Source organism: Dendropsophus ebraccatus, chromosome 9 (genome assembly GCF_027789765.1).
Source record: "Dendropsophus ebraccatus isolate aDenEbr1 chromosome 9, aDenEbr1.pat, whole genome shotgun sequence".
NCBI classification, from domain to species: domain Eukaryota; kingdom Metazoa; phylum Chordata; class Amphibia; order Anura; family Hylidae; genus Dendropsophus; species Dendropsophus ebraccatus.
In genome coordinates, this window is record NC_091462.1 from 79,683,413 (window position 1) to 79,700,981 (window position 17,569).

At 43.4% G+C, this 17,569-nt stretch overlaps 1 protein-coding gene across 3 annotated transcripts in view; it reads right to left on the bottom strand.

The window, feature by feature from the left end:
- ABCC1 (ATP binding cassette subfamily C member 1 (ABCC1 blood group)) overlaps nucleotides 1–17,569 on the bottom strand; it is a 118,740-nt gene that overhangs the window by 38,211 nt on the left and 62,960 nt on the right. For all 3 annotated transcript variants that reach the window (XM_069983685.1, XM_069983687.1, XM_069983686.1), the window contains exons 6-15: nucleotides 10,884–10,945; nucleotides 9,407–9,538; nucleotides 8,577–8,804; nucleotides 6,779–6,956; nucleotides 5,139–5,300; nucleotides 4,695–4,787; nucleotides 4,252–4,455; nucleotides 2,556–2,702; nucleotides 1,823–1,910; nucleotides 1,575–1,644 (exon numbers count right to left, since the gene is read on the bottom strand). In XM_069983685.1, coding sequence (XP_069839786.1) covers nucleotides 1,575–1,644; nucleotides 1,823–1,910; nucleotides 2,556–2,702; nucleotides 4,252–4,455; nucleotides 4,695–4,787; nucleotides 5,139–5,300; nucleotides 6,779–6,956; nucleotides 8,577–8,804; nucleotides 9,407–9,538; nucleotides 10,884–10,945 — 1,364 coding nt within the window. The remainder of the gene's footprint in view (nucleotides 1–1,574; nucleotides 1,645–1,822; nucleotides 1,911–2,555; nucleotides 2,703–4,251; nucleotides 4,456–4,694; nucleotides 4,788–5,138; nucleotides 5,301–6,778; nucleotides 6,957–8,576; nucleotides 8,805–9,406; nucleotides 9,539–10,883; nucleotides 10,946–17,569) is intronic.

Consider the following 17,569-nt stretch of genomic DNA (forward strand, 5'->3'; position numbering starts at 1 on the left):
GAAATTATACATTTGTTCAATAAAATTCAAACTTGTTTTTAAGTTGTTCTTAGGATCCATTCACATGTACAGAGTTTTTAGCTGGTTTTGATGCAGCACGCTTAACAAAAAGACAAAACATGTGGCATCAAAAACACACAGCTAAAAACATTCTACGTGCGTACGTTTCCCAGAGTCATTTATCCAAAGCACTGTACTCCACTTCCATCAGTCCCACAGATTTTGAATGAAATTCAATAATAATAATAATTTTTATTTATATAGTGCCAACAGATTCCGCAGCGCTTTACAATTTTAGGGGTAAATACATAGACATAAACCAGACATTACAGAGATATGAACATAGTTATCCATACATGAGGAGTGAGGGCCCTGCTCTATTCCCGCCTAACCCGCTACCTTTCTGATAACTCTCTTCATGACCCCCTTCAGTCTGGTTTCATGCTAAATCACTGTTTCAGTCAAACTGCAGTTGTGTCGTGAAAAGGAATCAGGGACATAAGAAACTTATTAACCCTGTGGATGTGACAGTTGTTTATCCAAGATCTAAACTAATTTCTGAGGTCATCTAAATGTTAGGCCAGGGTGACATATCTGAAATAACAGTGCAACTGGATGTGTGCTTTTGTCCACAGACAATATAACTAGAGATGCGCAAACTGGACGAGGATCGGGATCATATGAACCAGAATAGACTTTTGAATCTCGTTGTCTGCCCGCTCGATTGAGAAGGTGGATACAGCCCAAGGCCGCCTGGAAAACATTGATACAGCCTCTGACCTATGGCTGTATCCACCTTCTCCACGGAGCGGGCAGACAGTGGGATTCAAAAGTCTATCATTTGGGTACATATGAACCCTTACCTCTGTCTATTCACTCATTTCTACATATAACTGGATAGTAAAAAACTGGAAGTAGTACAGATCCAAAGATGGAATTTCTGCAGAGTAAGGGATCAGTGGTGTCAAACAACTAAGGGCCGTATTCCAAGGGCCGAGCAGGGCCCGATCAACTATGTAAACGAGCGCCGATCTGCTAGATCGCCGCTCGTTTACTAGGCCTATTCCACAGCCGATGATCGTTACCGATGTCCTTGCAGCATACATTACCTGCAGGGCTTCTCCTCTGCTCTGTCTTCCTCCCCGAGTCTCGCGCGCTCTAGCATGGCCTGTCAGCTGACAGGCCCCTCAGCCAATCACAGGCCACAGCGTTCCCGGCCTGTGATTGGCTGTGCGCTCAGTCAGCTGACAGGCCATTCTGAAGCTAGAGCGCGCGGGACACGGGAGGAAGACAGAGCAGAGGAGAAGCCCTGCAGGTAATGTATGCTGCTGCTTCTCAAATAGTCTGTCACCCGCCACGCACCGCTATTCCACCGTAGCAATGCGCGGTGGGGGGACGATGATTTTAGGTCTGGCCCTAAATGAACGATCAGCCAATGACACGATCGGCTGATCGTTCTCTCTATTCCACCGAGCGATAATCGTTCCTGTGGAATAGGGCCCTAAGACTAGCTGTTAATAAATGGGAAACCTCTATAAAAGAAACATGGTAATAAAGAATAGAAACAACCTTACTCTTTTAGTGTCGGAGGATCATTCTTGGACCAGGAGAAGGTGGCACTCCTCATGTCGATACAGCCATCAGCTAAGAGAGAGAAAAGCGTTTAAAGTCAGCTCTGAAAGTCTTTTTGAAATCACATAAAGCATGAATTACCATTTTGTTATGCAGTTACACACACATCTACAATAAAAATTATTTATAATGAAACTAAAAGAAAAAAAAGTAATGAAAAATCTGTATGTTATAAAGAGAGAACGCTTACAACTTCTTTGTGGCTCTCTTATAATGCTCTCTGGTTCCAGCTCCTCATGTGAAAGGAATACTCGGAGACGCTTCAGAGACACACTTGCCTGTGAGTAATAGCAAGTAATATGGTTATTACACTGCTCCCCTCTAACATTTATTAGGCAATCTGCAATTATTTGCATTCAAAAATACTTTCCCCAGCCCCCCCCCCCTCCTCTCTCTCATTCACTGCTCATTAATCAGGAAATCTAGACTCTCTTACATCAGTCGAGCCCTGTGCAACCTATGGAGAGGGGAGGAGGGAGATAAGTTGCCAGCAGAGAACAAAGGATTACACAGAGGGACCTGTGTGAAAGCCAGTATTCAGAGGTCAGTGCTGACTTCAGAGGAGATAGCCCGGTGATGTAGCTGTAAATTAACTCTTTGTTGTCCTGTTTTGGTGCCTCATCTCCCTCCACCCCTCCATAGAGAACAATAAAGACAGGGGGGAGAGCTTAAAACTGCTTTTTCATTATAAAAATGCATTTTTCGGCTAATCTAAGGCTTATCTGTCCAAGAACAGGGGCAAGTAGCTGAAATCCAGCACGTCCGACCCTTCTCTCCCCGGGCATCATCTGAAATAACTGGGAGTCCACCATGCACTTCAAACCATAGGCGGATTCAGCCAAAATTTGTCCACATTGTATGGGCGCCTTTAGAATACAGACCAACATTTACACAAAACAAATCAGCAATCCTATCCATCTCACCTGAACCATGCTGCTAATAACCATAGGCAGCATGTTTAGTGGAAATCGGAGGATATTAAATAAAGCCAAAGACACAAAAGCCTTTTCAGCGTCTAGAACATTGTTTTTATCGATAAGAACATAAACAGCAAAAGTCGACAAAGCAACCTGAAAGAATAAATGGGGGGAATAAAAAAAAAAAAAGTAAGATCACCATCTGAATGGTTACATTTCTTATCCCCATTTTCCCCTGTACAGCATGTAGAAAATCTAAGCTTTACTATGCCTTTTACTATACGTACAGAAATCCCTCTTCTTCACACATACATTCCACAGCAGGCTGCTGAACAGGATTCTGGGGGCAGACTTCGCCTTCCCTGCCTCCCGGCTCTGCTCTGTTCTGTTCCGCCTGTCTTCACTCATCCCTACACTAAAGTAAACATGAACCAGGCCCAAGTGTATTTTCCATTTACGATGTTCCACTTATAAACACCTGTGAATGGAACAATACATATTTTATCCTAACGTGGGCATAATATATTTGCTTCGCCAGAACAGCAGCTGTTATTTTCAGCTTTGGGGGAGAAGGGGAGACAAAAGGAGCACACATCCACCCTCAATATCTGCCCTACCATAAAAAGAGAAAGTCTGCGGAGGAGGATTAATACTGTCAGTGACCTATGAGTGGAGATTTATTTCACTTGTGAGTCTATATCATCTATGGGTCTAATCCACTGGTGTATGGGGGCAGAAACTAAAATGGCCCCCAGAATTTGGTGCTTATAGCCATTTACCAGTTTCACTTTAACCCTTTCATAACCACGGGTATATTGGACCTTAATGTCAAAGGAAATATTTTAACTTCCGAATGTTACATCCTACATGTATTATATATGCTGCAGATTTTATACTGCGGTCAATTATTCATTTACATGTATTTAGACAGCATAAAATCTGCAGCATACGCTACACATGAACATAAGAGAGCCATAGGGGGAAAACACCGATTGCTGTATCCATGTTTCCAAGGCAGCCCTAGGGATGCATCCATGTTTTCCAGGCAGTGGGATTCAATGGCCTAATGATCAGGTTCAGGTGACGTTACAGTAAGTTCCCTCATCTCTACTCAAGAGCATAGAGCTCATCACACAGGGATCCCTGTGTGGCAGTGGACAATGTGCTGCGTATATACAAAATAAGCTATACTTTACCTCTTTATGCTCCCCAGTGTCCTTCTGGTCTTTTATGCAACCGCCGCTGGCACTTCTCGCACGTCTCTGAAGTGACAGCAAATCACTGACCGAGACTGGACAGCGCCGTGGCCAGTGATTGGCTAAGCGGCCTGTCACTTCAGAGACTGCCTCAGAAGTGCCAGCAACAGCTGCATTGAAAATCCAGAGGGATACAATCTAATATGCTGAAATGTCCCTTTTGTGAATGGGCACTAAGGATGAAGGTACGTTTCTTGCCTTTATCCTTAGCGCCATTTCCATGTATTGTGTAGGTATATCCTCAGGCTAATACAATGGTTTGGAGCACTAGGGGCGGGATTGAAGACAACAATCAGACGATGATCAGTTTCTCAGCTGATCATTGCCTTTATTACACAGGCGGTCCACACGATGCACCAGATTATCGCTCCATGTAAAAGGGAACCTTATCCTTATAGGTTTACATCACTGTTTAGATCTCAAGTAACAAATGTCCAACAACTTACCAGAAAGGGTGCACAGACCCAGGTGAAGGTCCCTACAGCAGACAGGTAAGCAGACTTTTTCAGTACTTTCAGCTCCTCCTGTCGGATTCCCAGCACTTTTTCCTTAAAGGCTAGTTCCCAGGCATAGAGCTTTAGTACTTTGATGCCATTTAGTATTTCATTCATAAGTTTAATTCTGTTGTCTTTGCACTTCATCTGGACCACCTAGAGACAGAAGATAAACAATGTCAGGAACTAAACATAGCACTAGGTTTTCTCATAGTAACCATAAGGGGAAAGCGAAGGTAAAAAAGAGAAATCAAGATATAACAGGACAGGGACCCATGCTTCTAGTACAGCAAGAAGAGAGGCATTACTTTTATCACCATGACTGGCTGACACAAGAAGCATTGTGGTGACGCTACAGGAATAACAAAGACACTGGTCAGACTGCTGACACCCACCTGATATTTCTTTGTCTTCATTGCAATGACAGCATTTACAGGGACCAGAAGAATCATGACTGCAACCCCTGCCAGCACAGATGCACCAAGGTTCTAAAATAAGAGAACAAAGTAGATTTATAAAGTGCCTTGAAGGCAACATCAACATAAAAATTTATGTAGAAGAATGTCCCGGCGACTTAAAGGGTTTATTTTCCCTAACACTTTGTATGGCTGGACAATGCCCACACTTTACTACTAATATGCCAAAGCAGTTCACACTAGTCCTTAGACTGCCTTTTGCCATTTTGTTCATTTTTATACTTATTATCATTATCATTTTCCAATTTTATTTCAGAAGATATTTTTAGTCCATGTGACGTACAACCAGGCTACAGAGATTTTACAGTGATACATAAGCCACCATGGTTCTGACTTTAAGAAAGGAGAATAAAAACAACTTACCTGCCACAGTAAATACAAAGCAAATATAACTTGAAGTGGAGCCGACCAAATCATGTTTATATAGGTTGCCAGATCCATAAACCTCTGTGCATCTACAGACATCAAGTTAACTATTTCACCGATGGTAGATGTGCGACGTGCAGCATTACTGATTACTAGAGCCTAGAACGTTAAGGGTCCAGTCAGTTCACCACCAAATTGTAGCAGGGACACACAACAACAAAAAGGACAAAATACACAATATCATAACGTAACATGCTAAGGTTGTGAAAATACCTTGATGTTTTCACAATTACAGACAATCAATAGAATAGGCCATAAATGTGTTACTGGTGGGTATCAGACCCCATGGATATCAATAAACAGTAGTAGTGCTGCAGCTCTGCCTACTGAAGTGAGCTACAGTACCAGACACAGCCTCATGGGGGAAGTGAGATGCTGCAGGTACTGAAATAAAGGGGTCATGGAGCAGGTACTATTGCCTGGTTGTAGTCATGCACAATGTATCAGATTTATTATTCTAATTCAGTACTGCACAGGTAAACAGCTCAATACCAGGATTTCTGTGTGTTGATACCAAACATGTATAGAGCAGTTTGGGACTGAAAAATACAAATCCTTCTATTGATCTGTTTTCACCCACACGGTATCTCTCCCTCCTGTTGAAGCAAAAGTCAGAAATCATGGTGTGTGCACTGCCCTTTGCCTTCCTTGTTCTCTGCCTTTACTTTTCAGCGCCCCTGGCTACAAAAAGGAGAGGGTGGCCTCTACACAGAGTTCATATACAGCAGCAAAGGGCAAGGCCCCGGTGCCATATACCCAAGTGGTCCCTGGTTCAAAGGCTCCAGACATGTCAAACCTGGGCTTTGACTTAGCGGAGAAAGCCCAATCTGGGGATGAGATATTAAGACAGAAACATGGGACTGGCTGAGAGGACTGAAGAAGAGGGATAATCTCAGCTCCACAGGAAATGTGACTAGACATCCATTGGGGTATATGGGGGAAGTCATGAATTGAAGGGTATACAAGAGATGAGAAGGAGTATAAATCCTTCCGTGCAAAACAGACAACATCAACAACTTGGACTCATTTTATAATTTTTGTGTGTACCATGTAGGGATCAAGAAACATGATTTTACACTAAGTATCGGTCTCAAAGACCAAATTCTGTAATTGTGACAACCCCAATTGGTTGGGGTCCTAAGGTGGGGTAAGTAAGAAAGAGGTCAGGCTTCCACAATCCCACATCAGAGGTCTAACCCAAGGAAGGATATGCCATTAGTGTTAAAAGCTGTAAAAAACTGCTCTTGCTCAAGCCATACAATTCATTTGAATGGCTGCCACGTAATCTTGCAGGCCATGGCCTCCCGCATGAAAATCAATTGTTTGCCAGCAGCAATCTAAAATGGCCTGTCTCTTGACAACCTCTTCAAATCCAGAAAAAGCCCTTAAATCAGAAGGCTATATGCTCTAAGACTATTGTAAATGCAATCTATTGTCTCTAGGCAGATTGTAGGCAAGGAAGCCATAAGGAAAGTGATCTTCACAAAACTCCTCTACGTCTTATAATTGGAATGTTCCTATGGCTAAATGTACGTCTATCACTGAACAAAAGAAATGGCACACAGACTAGGGCATACTTTGCGATAGACAAGTCCAATTACGGCCGTCTTCAGTCTCATTCCCGTAACAAAGCAGATATGAAAATACTTGTGTAAGATGAGAGTCTGCAGACAGGCGCAGAGAAACAACAATGCTGTGTACAGGTATCCCTGCCAGTTCGGGGCGCTGGCATCACCGACAAACTTTATAAGTAACCTGCAAGAAAGATCAGAAACACAATTAAGATCAAGAAGTCAAAGCAATTGAGCTGTTAATAGAAACCAACATGGCTTTAGTAAGGATTACAAGAAGGTCGCTACCATCCCCACCTGCAGTGAATATCCTCCTTTTATCGTCTTGCACTCTTAGGCCCCGTTCACAGTGAGCAAAAACGCTCACTTCTTTGAGCGGAGAGCGACGGGAGCGGACACCCTCTCATTCACTCAAAGCAGGACACTGAGCATGGCAGGATACGTGGCGGAAAGCTCAGCCGCGGAATTCCACCGTTTTTGCTCAGTGTGAACTGGGCCTTCAGATCGAAATTCTGGGCAGATTAATTTCTTAATATTTCCTTATGACTGTTGCCACTCATTTCTTATAATACTGAGCTTCAGATCCCCTGCAGATACATACACCTAAAACATTGTAGCTGCCTGCAGGATCCACTAGAGGGGACTCCATCCCTTACAATATCAACAGAGGTTGTTTTTTTTTTTTCCATTCTTTTCTCTCCACTAAAATAAACAATTTAAATAATTATTAATTGTTTATCACTACTGCATTCAATAACCAATTAAATTTCAGTTTTTATTGTTAGTTTGTTTTTTTTTTAGGCCAATCTTTATCTTTAGATGGTCTAGTCTAAGTTTAGACACCTATTAGTTTGCTTATATCACTTTAAAATTATATATAAAAATGTTGACAAACACAGATGTAGTACAAGTCATGTAAGCCAACTTTTTTGCTTAAATTTGAATATCTCTGTAACAGACAAAACCTGAGTGAGCATTTCCTACATGCTGACAGAAGGGAGTACAAGTTTATTTTTCTCCCTAGGCTGAGCTGTTGTAAACATAGAAATCTATAGTAAGCCTCCTCTACAGGGGCAGGTGCATGCAGACCACTAAGAGAACTCTGGGAATCTGGAGCTCTCCGTCAGTTAGAGGCCCTATTACACAAAGCGATCAGCTGAATTTGGCCAATTATCATCCATTACGGCCAACATACGCGATACCAACGACCTTGATAGCAATGATCTGCTGCCATCGCTCCATGCAATAGGAAAAGCAGCAGCAGACCGTCGATCGTCCAGGGAATCCCTGCCCTCAGCTCCTCGCTCCCCAACCCACCTCCCCCTTTAAAGGGAACCTGTCACCGGAGACGCGGGCACAGAGCCCGCCCGCCCGCCCCCTCTCCCCCCCCCCCCGGGGGATTGCCCTTTCCGGCGAGTCCTGCTCCTGGAGCCGGTCCCGGGACGAAGATATCAGCGCCCAAAGCTGAGCGCGCTGCATGGATAAGTCCGATGCCCATAGAGAATGTCAGCTCCAGTCATTCTCTATTGGCATCGGACTCATCTCAGGTAATTTGCATACAGCGCGTGCACGGCTTCGGGTGCTGATATCTTAGTTCCGGGACCGGCTCCAGGAGAGGGACTCGCCGGAAAGGGTAAATATCAGGGGGCTGCACCGGGGGGGGGGGGGGAGGGGTGGAGGTCGGGCTCTGTGCCCGCGTTCCCGGTGACAGGTTCCCTTTAAGTTTTAACAGTGAGGAACACAAGTCATACACATCCATTTTAAAGCACCCTTGTATTGACATGACTGTTCTAAAGGTGCTTACTTTAATAAGCCTGGTCCACTAAACATCAATATATCATGAATTATTTTGAAGAAGAAGCTCATGAAAAAGTAAGGTCCAAAGGTTTTATATAAAGCTTTTAACAAGGATGATTCTGCATCTTTTGTAGCCGGCCTCACGATCAGAGCCTCCGCCTCCTCTCCAGTTTCATCTCCGGGCTCAGGTTGTTTGGTCTGCTTCTTAGGAGAATACACCATTTTCAATGGCAGTCTGTAACAGGAAAAAAGGGAGATTAGGTAACATCAGCTAAAAGCAAAACTAGAACTTGATAAAAAGGTTTGCAGCCTTAGAATATAAAGTGCCCTCATTCACCAACCGCAAATTAAGAACATGAAAATAGCAAGGAACTGAAAAACAGAAGCAGCCTGGTACCCAGTGCACATGAAATGGAAGTCACAGATTGCTAGTTTGAGCAAAAATCTGTTATTTTCCCAACTACTTCCTGCTGCCCTAATGGGGTGCAGGGGGCACGACAAGGTACATAGTACACTAAAAAGATGTGTTCTATGCAGATATCTGGGAATATACTAGAAATGTGGCTAATTCTTTTTTACTTATATTTTGAATCTTCATAAAAAAAAAAACATAGCCTCATGTACCCCTGTTTTTTACCATGTACCTTACGGCACCATCCATTAGCTGATGAGCGTAGATGAAGCTATTGAAGCCCTTTGTAAGGCCATATGGACAGGTCACACAACTACTTTAATTTCAACTTAAGATAGATGCCAAAATACTCATTTGGAAATCCACTGCATCAAAAGTGATGTATCTGCACTTCTCATTCTGATCATTCTTATTTAAATACACACTTTTTAGCTTTCAGGTATTCTTTTTCCCAGTTTCTGGCCAAGACTGGCACAACTTCGTTCGAAGTGTCTTCTTTGTTTAAAGACCATAAATCCTTGGCTTCCAGGGGACGCTTGTATCCCTGTACCATCATACTACAGAGAAAACAAAGAACAATAAAGAACATTGTCTTGTGAAAAACTCAAACACTGGCCTAAATACAATTACTTACATGTTATACTGTGTGGCTGTGACTGGTAAAAACTACATTTATCAGGGGGTGTTGTACTAACAAGTGGAAAACAATAACCACTGCCCAACTTAACTAAATGCTGAATGGGGCCTGGTATGGGATGCGGGGAGAGATGGGCAGAATGTTAAAGTGATACTGTCACCCATTTTCCTATGTGCTGTTGTTTTTCCCACATAGAAATAGATTATGTGAGGCAAGGGGGATGGATGGATGCTAAGCCCACCTCAGTGACACTGTCCAGCAGTGATAAATAGGGGTGACAGTATCACTTTAAGCCTCGGTCTACCCCTAGATTTGCAAGTGTGAAACATTAAGGGTGCCTTCACACCTACCGGATCCGCAGCGGGTCTCACTTCTGCGGATTCGTAGCGAGAACCGCTGCGAATCCGGTACCATTCACCCCTATGATAGCACATACTTGCATATATGTGCTTTAACCCCCCGCTGTCAGCCCATCCCCGGCGCATCCCCCACATCCCCGGCCGCATCCTGCAGCCCGCCGCCGAGAGCATACAGTACCTGCTCGGCGGCAGTGAGGCTCCCAGCTCTGGTCCCACTCAGCTGATCTGAGAGGTACTGCAGGATGCGGCCGGGGATGGGGGCTGCTGGATGCGGCCGGGATGGGCTGATGCGGCCGGGGATGGGGGATGCGGCGGGGCTGCGGACAGCAGGGGGTTAAAGTCCATATTCACAGCGAGATGTCAATCCCGCTGCGAGTATATGCTATCATAGGGGTGAATTGATACTGGATCCGCAGCTGATCTCGCTGCGAATCCGGGTGTAAAGGCACCCTAAAGCGGATCTGTCAGAAGGGAAACATTAGCCTAATATTACCATTCACCAGACCTCTGTAAGTATGGAGACTGCTTGTGTATGTAGGTACATTAACTCTCTTCCAGAAGGAAGAAAGGGATCTTATACTAGCCAAACCAGACGCTCCTCCAAAAGAATGAGACTATACTATGTAGCACTGCCTGGAAAATAGGTCTTCACTGAACAACTAGGACTGTACAATAAGAACCTGCACCCTCCTTACTGACCTGCTTAAAAAGCATCTCCCCTGCCAGCCAATATCCTGGTGTGTACTAATGCGAAAAACTACAGATCACTTACTCCTCCATTTAGAGGACACTGAATGACTGGTTTTATTCCTTCTGGGTAAGAGGGATTAATATACACAAAATAAACTTGACAATGGTTGGGATTTAGGCTTTTAGAGTATATTGTGTACAGTTACACTGTCTCACCTGCTGATCCACCAGAAAGTAATTTTAGACAGAAAAGAAGCACTTGATTCTGGACATGGATTCTAGGGAGGAACAAGAAATTATTAAAGACAATGTTAACCAAGCAGTCTTTATTAGGTCATGCTAGTAATAGTGACCAGTACAATGTCCAGGAACAGATGATTTCTTCCCCCAACACTTCTGTGCCTCTTTGTTTTTTACTTAGAGTCACTGTCGTGAAATTTTTTTTTTGCAGAAATCTATAGTCCAGGTGATTTTAAGAAACTTTGTGATTGGGTTTATTAGCCGAAAATTTTTTTTTTTTAATGAAAAAGCAGTTTGAAGCTCTCCCTGTCTTCATTGTTCTCCTATGGAGAAAAGGAAATAAACCACCAAAACAGGACAACAAAGAGTTAACCTACAAAAACATCACCGGCTATCTCCCCTGACAGTCAGCACTGACCTCTCTGACCTCTGAATACTCTGGGTGTGTGTGTAATCCTTTGTTCTCATCTCTCTGCTACCAGCTAACTCCCTCCTCCTCCTCCCATCTCTATAGAACAGACAGGGTTGTGTCTGATGCAACAAGTCACAATTTCCTGATATTTTGCAGTGGATGATAGAAAGGAGAGAAGGGGGGGGGGGGGGGGGGCTGGGAAAAGTCTTTTTAAATGCAGATAATAGCATATTTGTCTTATAAACCCAATAACAAAGTTTCTTAAAAATCGCCTGTACTATTGATTTCTGGGAAAAAAAAAATATATATCACGACAGTGACTCTTTAAATGGTCCTTTACACAGAATCAGCCATCATGAGCAGCACAGTGGCTCAGTGGTTAGCGCTGTAGCCTTGCAGTGCTGGGGTCCTGAGTTTGTATGTTCTCTCTGTGTTTGTGTGGGTTTCCTCCGGGTACTCAGTTTCCTCCCACATCCAAAAAATAAAAGCATTTATTATTATTATTATTATTATTATTTAGTACTACTTCCATGCTGCCTGAACTACAATTTATCAATATAAGTGTCTTCAGCCTGCCCTGTCAGCCTAGATTGATAGATCTCTCCTATATCCACACAGGGAGAGATCTATCAAATAAGACTGGTGTCATGGGAAGAGACCACTAGGGACCACCTGGGAGACTTGTTGAGATAGCAGGCAAACTGCTCTGTACTTACTGATACTTGAGTTTAATCTTGTTCTAGTTTTACCTTGTTTAGGCTTACTAATATAATAGGCGATAATACAACACCTTGTACTAAGATTAAGGCCTTTGGGTATCAGTTTTAGGAAAGTGGCCTCCTGTAGGAAGCGATCAGAGCTCTGCTTTCGTTTACTCAGCTGCACTAGGGAAAAAAATAAATAAAAAACACTTAAAATGGAAGTGGTCTGGCTGCTATGGGTGAATTAGGATATTTGTCATACATGAAGCCTAATGTGTGCAATGTTTGATCATTCTACTTCTTACAACCCTATTTACAATGTAAATAAAATACATATACATGCAACTTCTCCACCTGCATCTGCTCTACAGGACTTTAGCAGCTTTTACAGAATTAGAAGCGAATGTATGAGTATATTTCCTACAAAAGAGCAAAGAAAAAAAAAAAATCAGATATTCATGAAGAGGCTTTCCAATGTATGTTTATCTGATAAAAAAAATGATAGTCTACAGTCATGGCCAAATTTTTGAGAATGACACAAATATTATATTTTCACATGATCTGCTGCCCTCTGGTTTTTATTTGTGTTAGATGTTTTTATCACATACAGAAATAAAATTTCAATCATATTATGAGTAACAAAAGCTTATATTGACAGTTAGAATGAGTTAATGCAGCAAGTCAATATTTGCAGTGTTGACCCTTCTTCTTCAGGACCTCTGCAATTCTCCCTGGCATGCTCTCAATCAACTTCTGGACCAAATCCTGACTGATAGCAGTCCATTCTTGCATTTTGTCAGAATTTGTTGGTTTTTGTTTGTCCACCCGTCTCTTGATGATTGACCACAAGTTCTCAAATGGGATTAAGATCTGGGGAGTTTCCAGGCCATGGACCCAAAATCTCTATGTTTTGTTCCCTGAGCCATTTAGTTATCACCTTTGCTTTATGGCAAGGTGCTCCATCATGCTGGAAAATGCATTGTTGATCGCCAAACTGCTCTTGGACGGTTGGGAGAAGTTGCTCTTGAAGGACATTCTGGTACCGTTCTTTATTCATGGCTGTGTTTTTAGGCAAGACTGTGAGAGCTGATTCCCTTGGCTGAGAAGCAACCCCACGCATGAATGGTTTCAGGATGCTTTACAGTTGGCATGAGACAAGACTGGTGGTAGCGCTCACCTCGTCTTCTCCGAATAAGCTGTTTTCCAGATGTCCCAAACAATCGGAAAAGGGATTCATCAGAGAAAATGACTTTACCCCAGTCCTCAGCAGTCCACTCCCTGTACCTTTTGCAGGATATCAGTCTGTCCCTGATGTTTTTTTCTGGAGAGAAGTGGCTTCTTTGCTGCCCTCCTTGAGACCAGGCCTTGCTCCAAGAGTCTCCACCTCACAGTGCGTGCCTGAGCAAGCTCTGCACTGCTGGTAGCCCGATCCCGCAGCTGAAACTCTTGAGACGGTGCTGGCGCTTGCTGGTCTTTCTTGGGCACCCTAAAGCCTTTTTGGCAACAATGGAACCTCTCTCCTTGAAGTTCTTGATGATGCGATAGATTGTTGACTGAGGTGCAATTTCTAGCTGTGACACTTTTTTTTTTAAATATTCTTTTTTTATTATTTTCCATTTTTCCAAACAAATATCATAGACATGGCGAACCTACAGTTTCGCCTCCATTTATAACAAAGGATTCAGCAATCAAAACAGGACCCATAATGGAAACGTAGAGAATGCACTAAAAAGAGATGACGGTCCACCATCAGAACAAGCTTAGGGGTAACATCCCCAAAATAAATGTCCATAAAACAAACTATATCATACAAGACAAACCCCCCCATACCTCCCTCCTCCCCCGTGCCCACGTCCAGCCTCTTAGAACTCCCGGCTCCTCTCGGTTAGGTCTCGGTCACCTCAGGTTCCACTAAATTTTCAGCCTCCCCAACGTGCCGGCTATATCGCTGCGCATATACCAGACACAGTGTCTTTAAAAGGTGTCATGACATGTACTATTTCATCCCTGGAGAGAAATGATAAAATAAAAGTTTTCCACTTTTTTAAGAACCCTTTTATCAGTTTGTCTTTAGATCTGCACACCTCCATTTGGTCCCATATCATGTACTGTTTCACTTGTGCCACCACATCCCTAGAGGATGGCATTTGCTGTTCCAACCATCGCGCTAAAAGGCACCGTTTTGCCACCAGTACAAAGACATGAATTAACCTGGTCACCCCTCAGTCCTCAGGCAGCACATGGAGTGCCAGGAATGAAGGCTCCAACGGAATGGAGATATGTAATTTTTCCCTCATCAAGTCCTTCAAATTTAGCCAAAAGAGTCTTGAGAACGGACAGGTGACCAGTTCATGTAGAAGATCAGTGCTTTTTTCATTACATTTTGGGCACGCTTCTATCCTGTCGGGATGGTCAGGGGTTCTCGGGAAAGAAAAGCCGTAGGAGGCATGATGCATGATTTTGAACTGAGTTTCTCTCCACGCCTCGCTCACCACTGCTTTGCACACCGCCGACCATCCCTCTAGGACAGGCTTACAGAGGTCCGTTTTGACCAACTTGGTTTCCCAGTATTTAAAGATACCCTGCGCAAACGGTTTAGAGGAGGACCTCCTTAATATCCAGTAGATGTGGGACAAAGAATGGACGGGTTTTCAGTTTGTGTCAGCTCCTGTAGGAAATGACATTGGAACAGCGGGGCTACATTCGACAATCTTTTTCTAAGGAAACCCATAATTTGGTTATACAGTAGAAAATGGCCCTTTCCCAATCCATATCTGTCCCCCATCTCTGGAAAGGTCAAGTATCTGTGTTCAGTTGGATGCAATAAATGTTGGACAGTCAGAATGTTCTTACTCTTCCATTCAGTATGGAATGTGTTGAGAACTTCAGCACGAAGTTCTGGGTGTGACCACAGAGGCATCATCGTACCAATCAGAAAGGATATGCCCGCGCCCCTAAGGCACGCTCTCCATGCCAATATAGAGTCCCGAAGCAGGACATTACGCTTGACCGACCCCGGAATCGCAGAGAATTTAGTAAATAGAATGGCCGGTAAGGACCAGGGGGCAGCCATAGTCGCCTCCAACCCGACATTAGAGTACGGTCCTCCCCCTCGCACCCAATCCACCCCATGGCGTAGTAGGCATGCTAAGTTATACGATCTGACATCGGGAAAGTTGAGGCCCCCTTGGTCTCGAAAAAGCATCAGTTTCTTCAAGGCTATACGTGGCCGTTTGCCTCTCCATAGGAAATTTATGAAGGCTGAATTTAATTTGTTAATATCCTTATGACGCAGAAGTACGGGGAGGGTCTGCATTGGGTAAAGCAGCCTAGAAAAGGCTAACATTTTCAGCAAATGGCATCGAGCCATTATGGGGAGGGGAAGTTTTTTCCACCTGTCCATATCCTGTAGGATGGACTGAAAAAGGGGAGGATAGTTTAGACTATATATCTGTCCCGGCTGGGGGCATAAATGAATCCCCAAATACCATATCTGCGATCTTTTAACAGTCACTGGGATGTCAAAATGTCCTCCAGGGGTTTTGGATAAATCATGTAGAACGTTCTTCCCCACATTCACCCGGAAGCCAGATCGGATTCCGAAGTCGGCCAAGCATTCAAATACCACCTTCAAGTCCCTATGGGGGGGTTTCTAAAAACAGCAGGAGATCGTCCGCAAAAAAGGCGAGTTTGACCAGTATGGCCCCCACCCTTATGCCCTCAATGCCACTATGCTGAGCCAATACTCTAGACAACGGCACCATCCTTCTTTTAAAGTGTCCAGTGGTGTCATTCTTACTTCATCATGACAGATTGATCTCCAGCCCTGTCCTCATCAACACCCACACCTGTGTTAATGGAGCAATCACTGAAACAATGTTGGCTGGTCCTTTTAAGGCAGGGCTGCAATGATGTTGAAATGTGTTTTGGGGAATAAAGTTCATTTTCTAGGCAAATATTGACTTTGCAGGTAATTGCTGTTAAGCTGATCACTCTTTATAACATTCTGAAGTATATGCAAATTGCCATTTTAAAAACTGAAGCAGCAGACTTTGGAAAAATTAATATTTTAATCATTCTCAAAACTTTTGGTCATGACTGTATTATCAGGTTGCTTAGCTGCTCTGTAACTTCTATACAGTCTAGTAGAAGAGCCCACATATGTGCAGTCACTTCTCCATTTATTCTTCCTCTTTGCCAGCTGCCATGGCTTGCGAAACATGAGTGAGAGGACCTCTGGAATCATAACCCATCACACATTTATGGTCTACACCTCTGCAATCCCTTACTGTCCCATCATGTACATTAACTTTGCATGTGCAATCATCTGCAGTTGCTGGCTGTACTACATAGAGGTCATCTCTGCTGACAGCCAATGAGGCTTAGTAGAGTCCCTGAACTGTTCTGACAGAGCTGAGACCTCTCTGCACTAACCACTCAGGCAGCCAGATTCTAGACTGGGTCCACACACAGTATTAAGGAAAATTACATTGTAAAGTTCTTTACCATAAACCTGCCTTCCAGCAGTCACACTGCTCCAGCCCTTTGGAAGGGGGCCGTCGGCTCTCCTGACACGTCTATAAATACTTGCATTCCACATAAAACATTCCTGGGGCCTATATTCATTCAACTATTTTCCTTGTGTTATTCCTCCTAAAAATGTATACCTAAACTGGGCGTTTTAAACATTGTTAACAGTGTTAATGAACCCTGTACTGACAAGGGAGATTGTAATGCAGAGTTTATTTTAACGTTTCCAGGAGGGCTAACAGAGGAACGGCATAATTCATTGTTTTAGGAACATCATTTGCACTGTAACTTTAGAGGGAATGCAAGCCAGACATATCAGGGGAGCCCTCTAAATATTTTGAAATGAGTTTTACTCTTGTGAAACCTAGTGTAACATGTTGCACTTAACAAATCTATGCTGTCTATCCTTTAGGGCTGGCTTACAGCTGTATCTGTGGTGCAATATACAATTTTGGTATGAATTGATAAAACATTATATGCACTGGTAACACTACCCGTCATCTTCTGTACATGAAAGGAAAATCCTGTACCATTCAAAATACAAGAGTATCAGGCCTCAAAAGGAATGAGTAAGATCATGGCTAGCGGGGTTAGCCGTAGGGTGCAGAAAATGATTGAAAGCTCTGAAGAGGACCTGCTGCAACAGATGGCCGTGCATGCTTAGCATGCTAAAACTATGAAACTAGGAGAAACTATACAAGTACAGGAAACTGGAAACTATGGAGAAACAGGTTTAGTGATATGCAATATCAGCAACATCTGCATACTGTACACCCACAAACAGAACTGTAACGGAAAGGTTATTCTGATCCCACAAGTGATGTTACAGGTCACAACCAGGTATCAGACATTACACACAAGGCCACAGCATAGCACTATCCTTTGTAATTGTATATAATTAGCTTTTGGTTACATTAGTGCTCCCTCCCAGCACATGGCTTCAGCAGCATGCTGTGTGGATAGAAGACTACAATTCCCTTCATGTATTGCTAACATCACTACAGTCATCTTCTCATCTG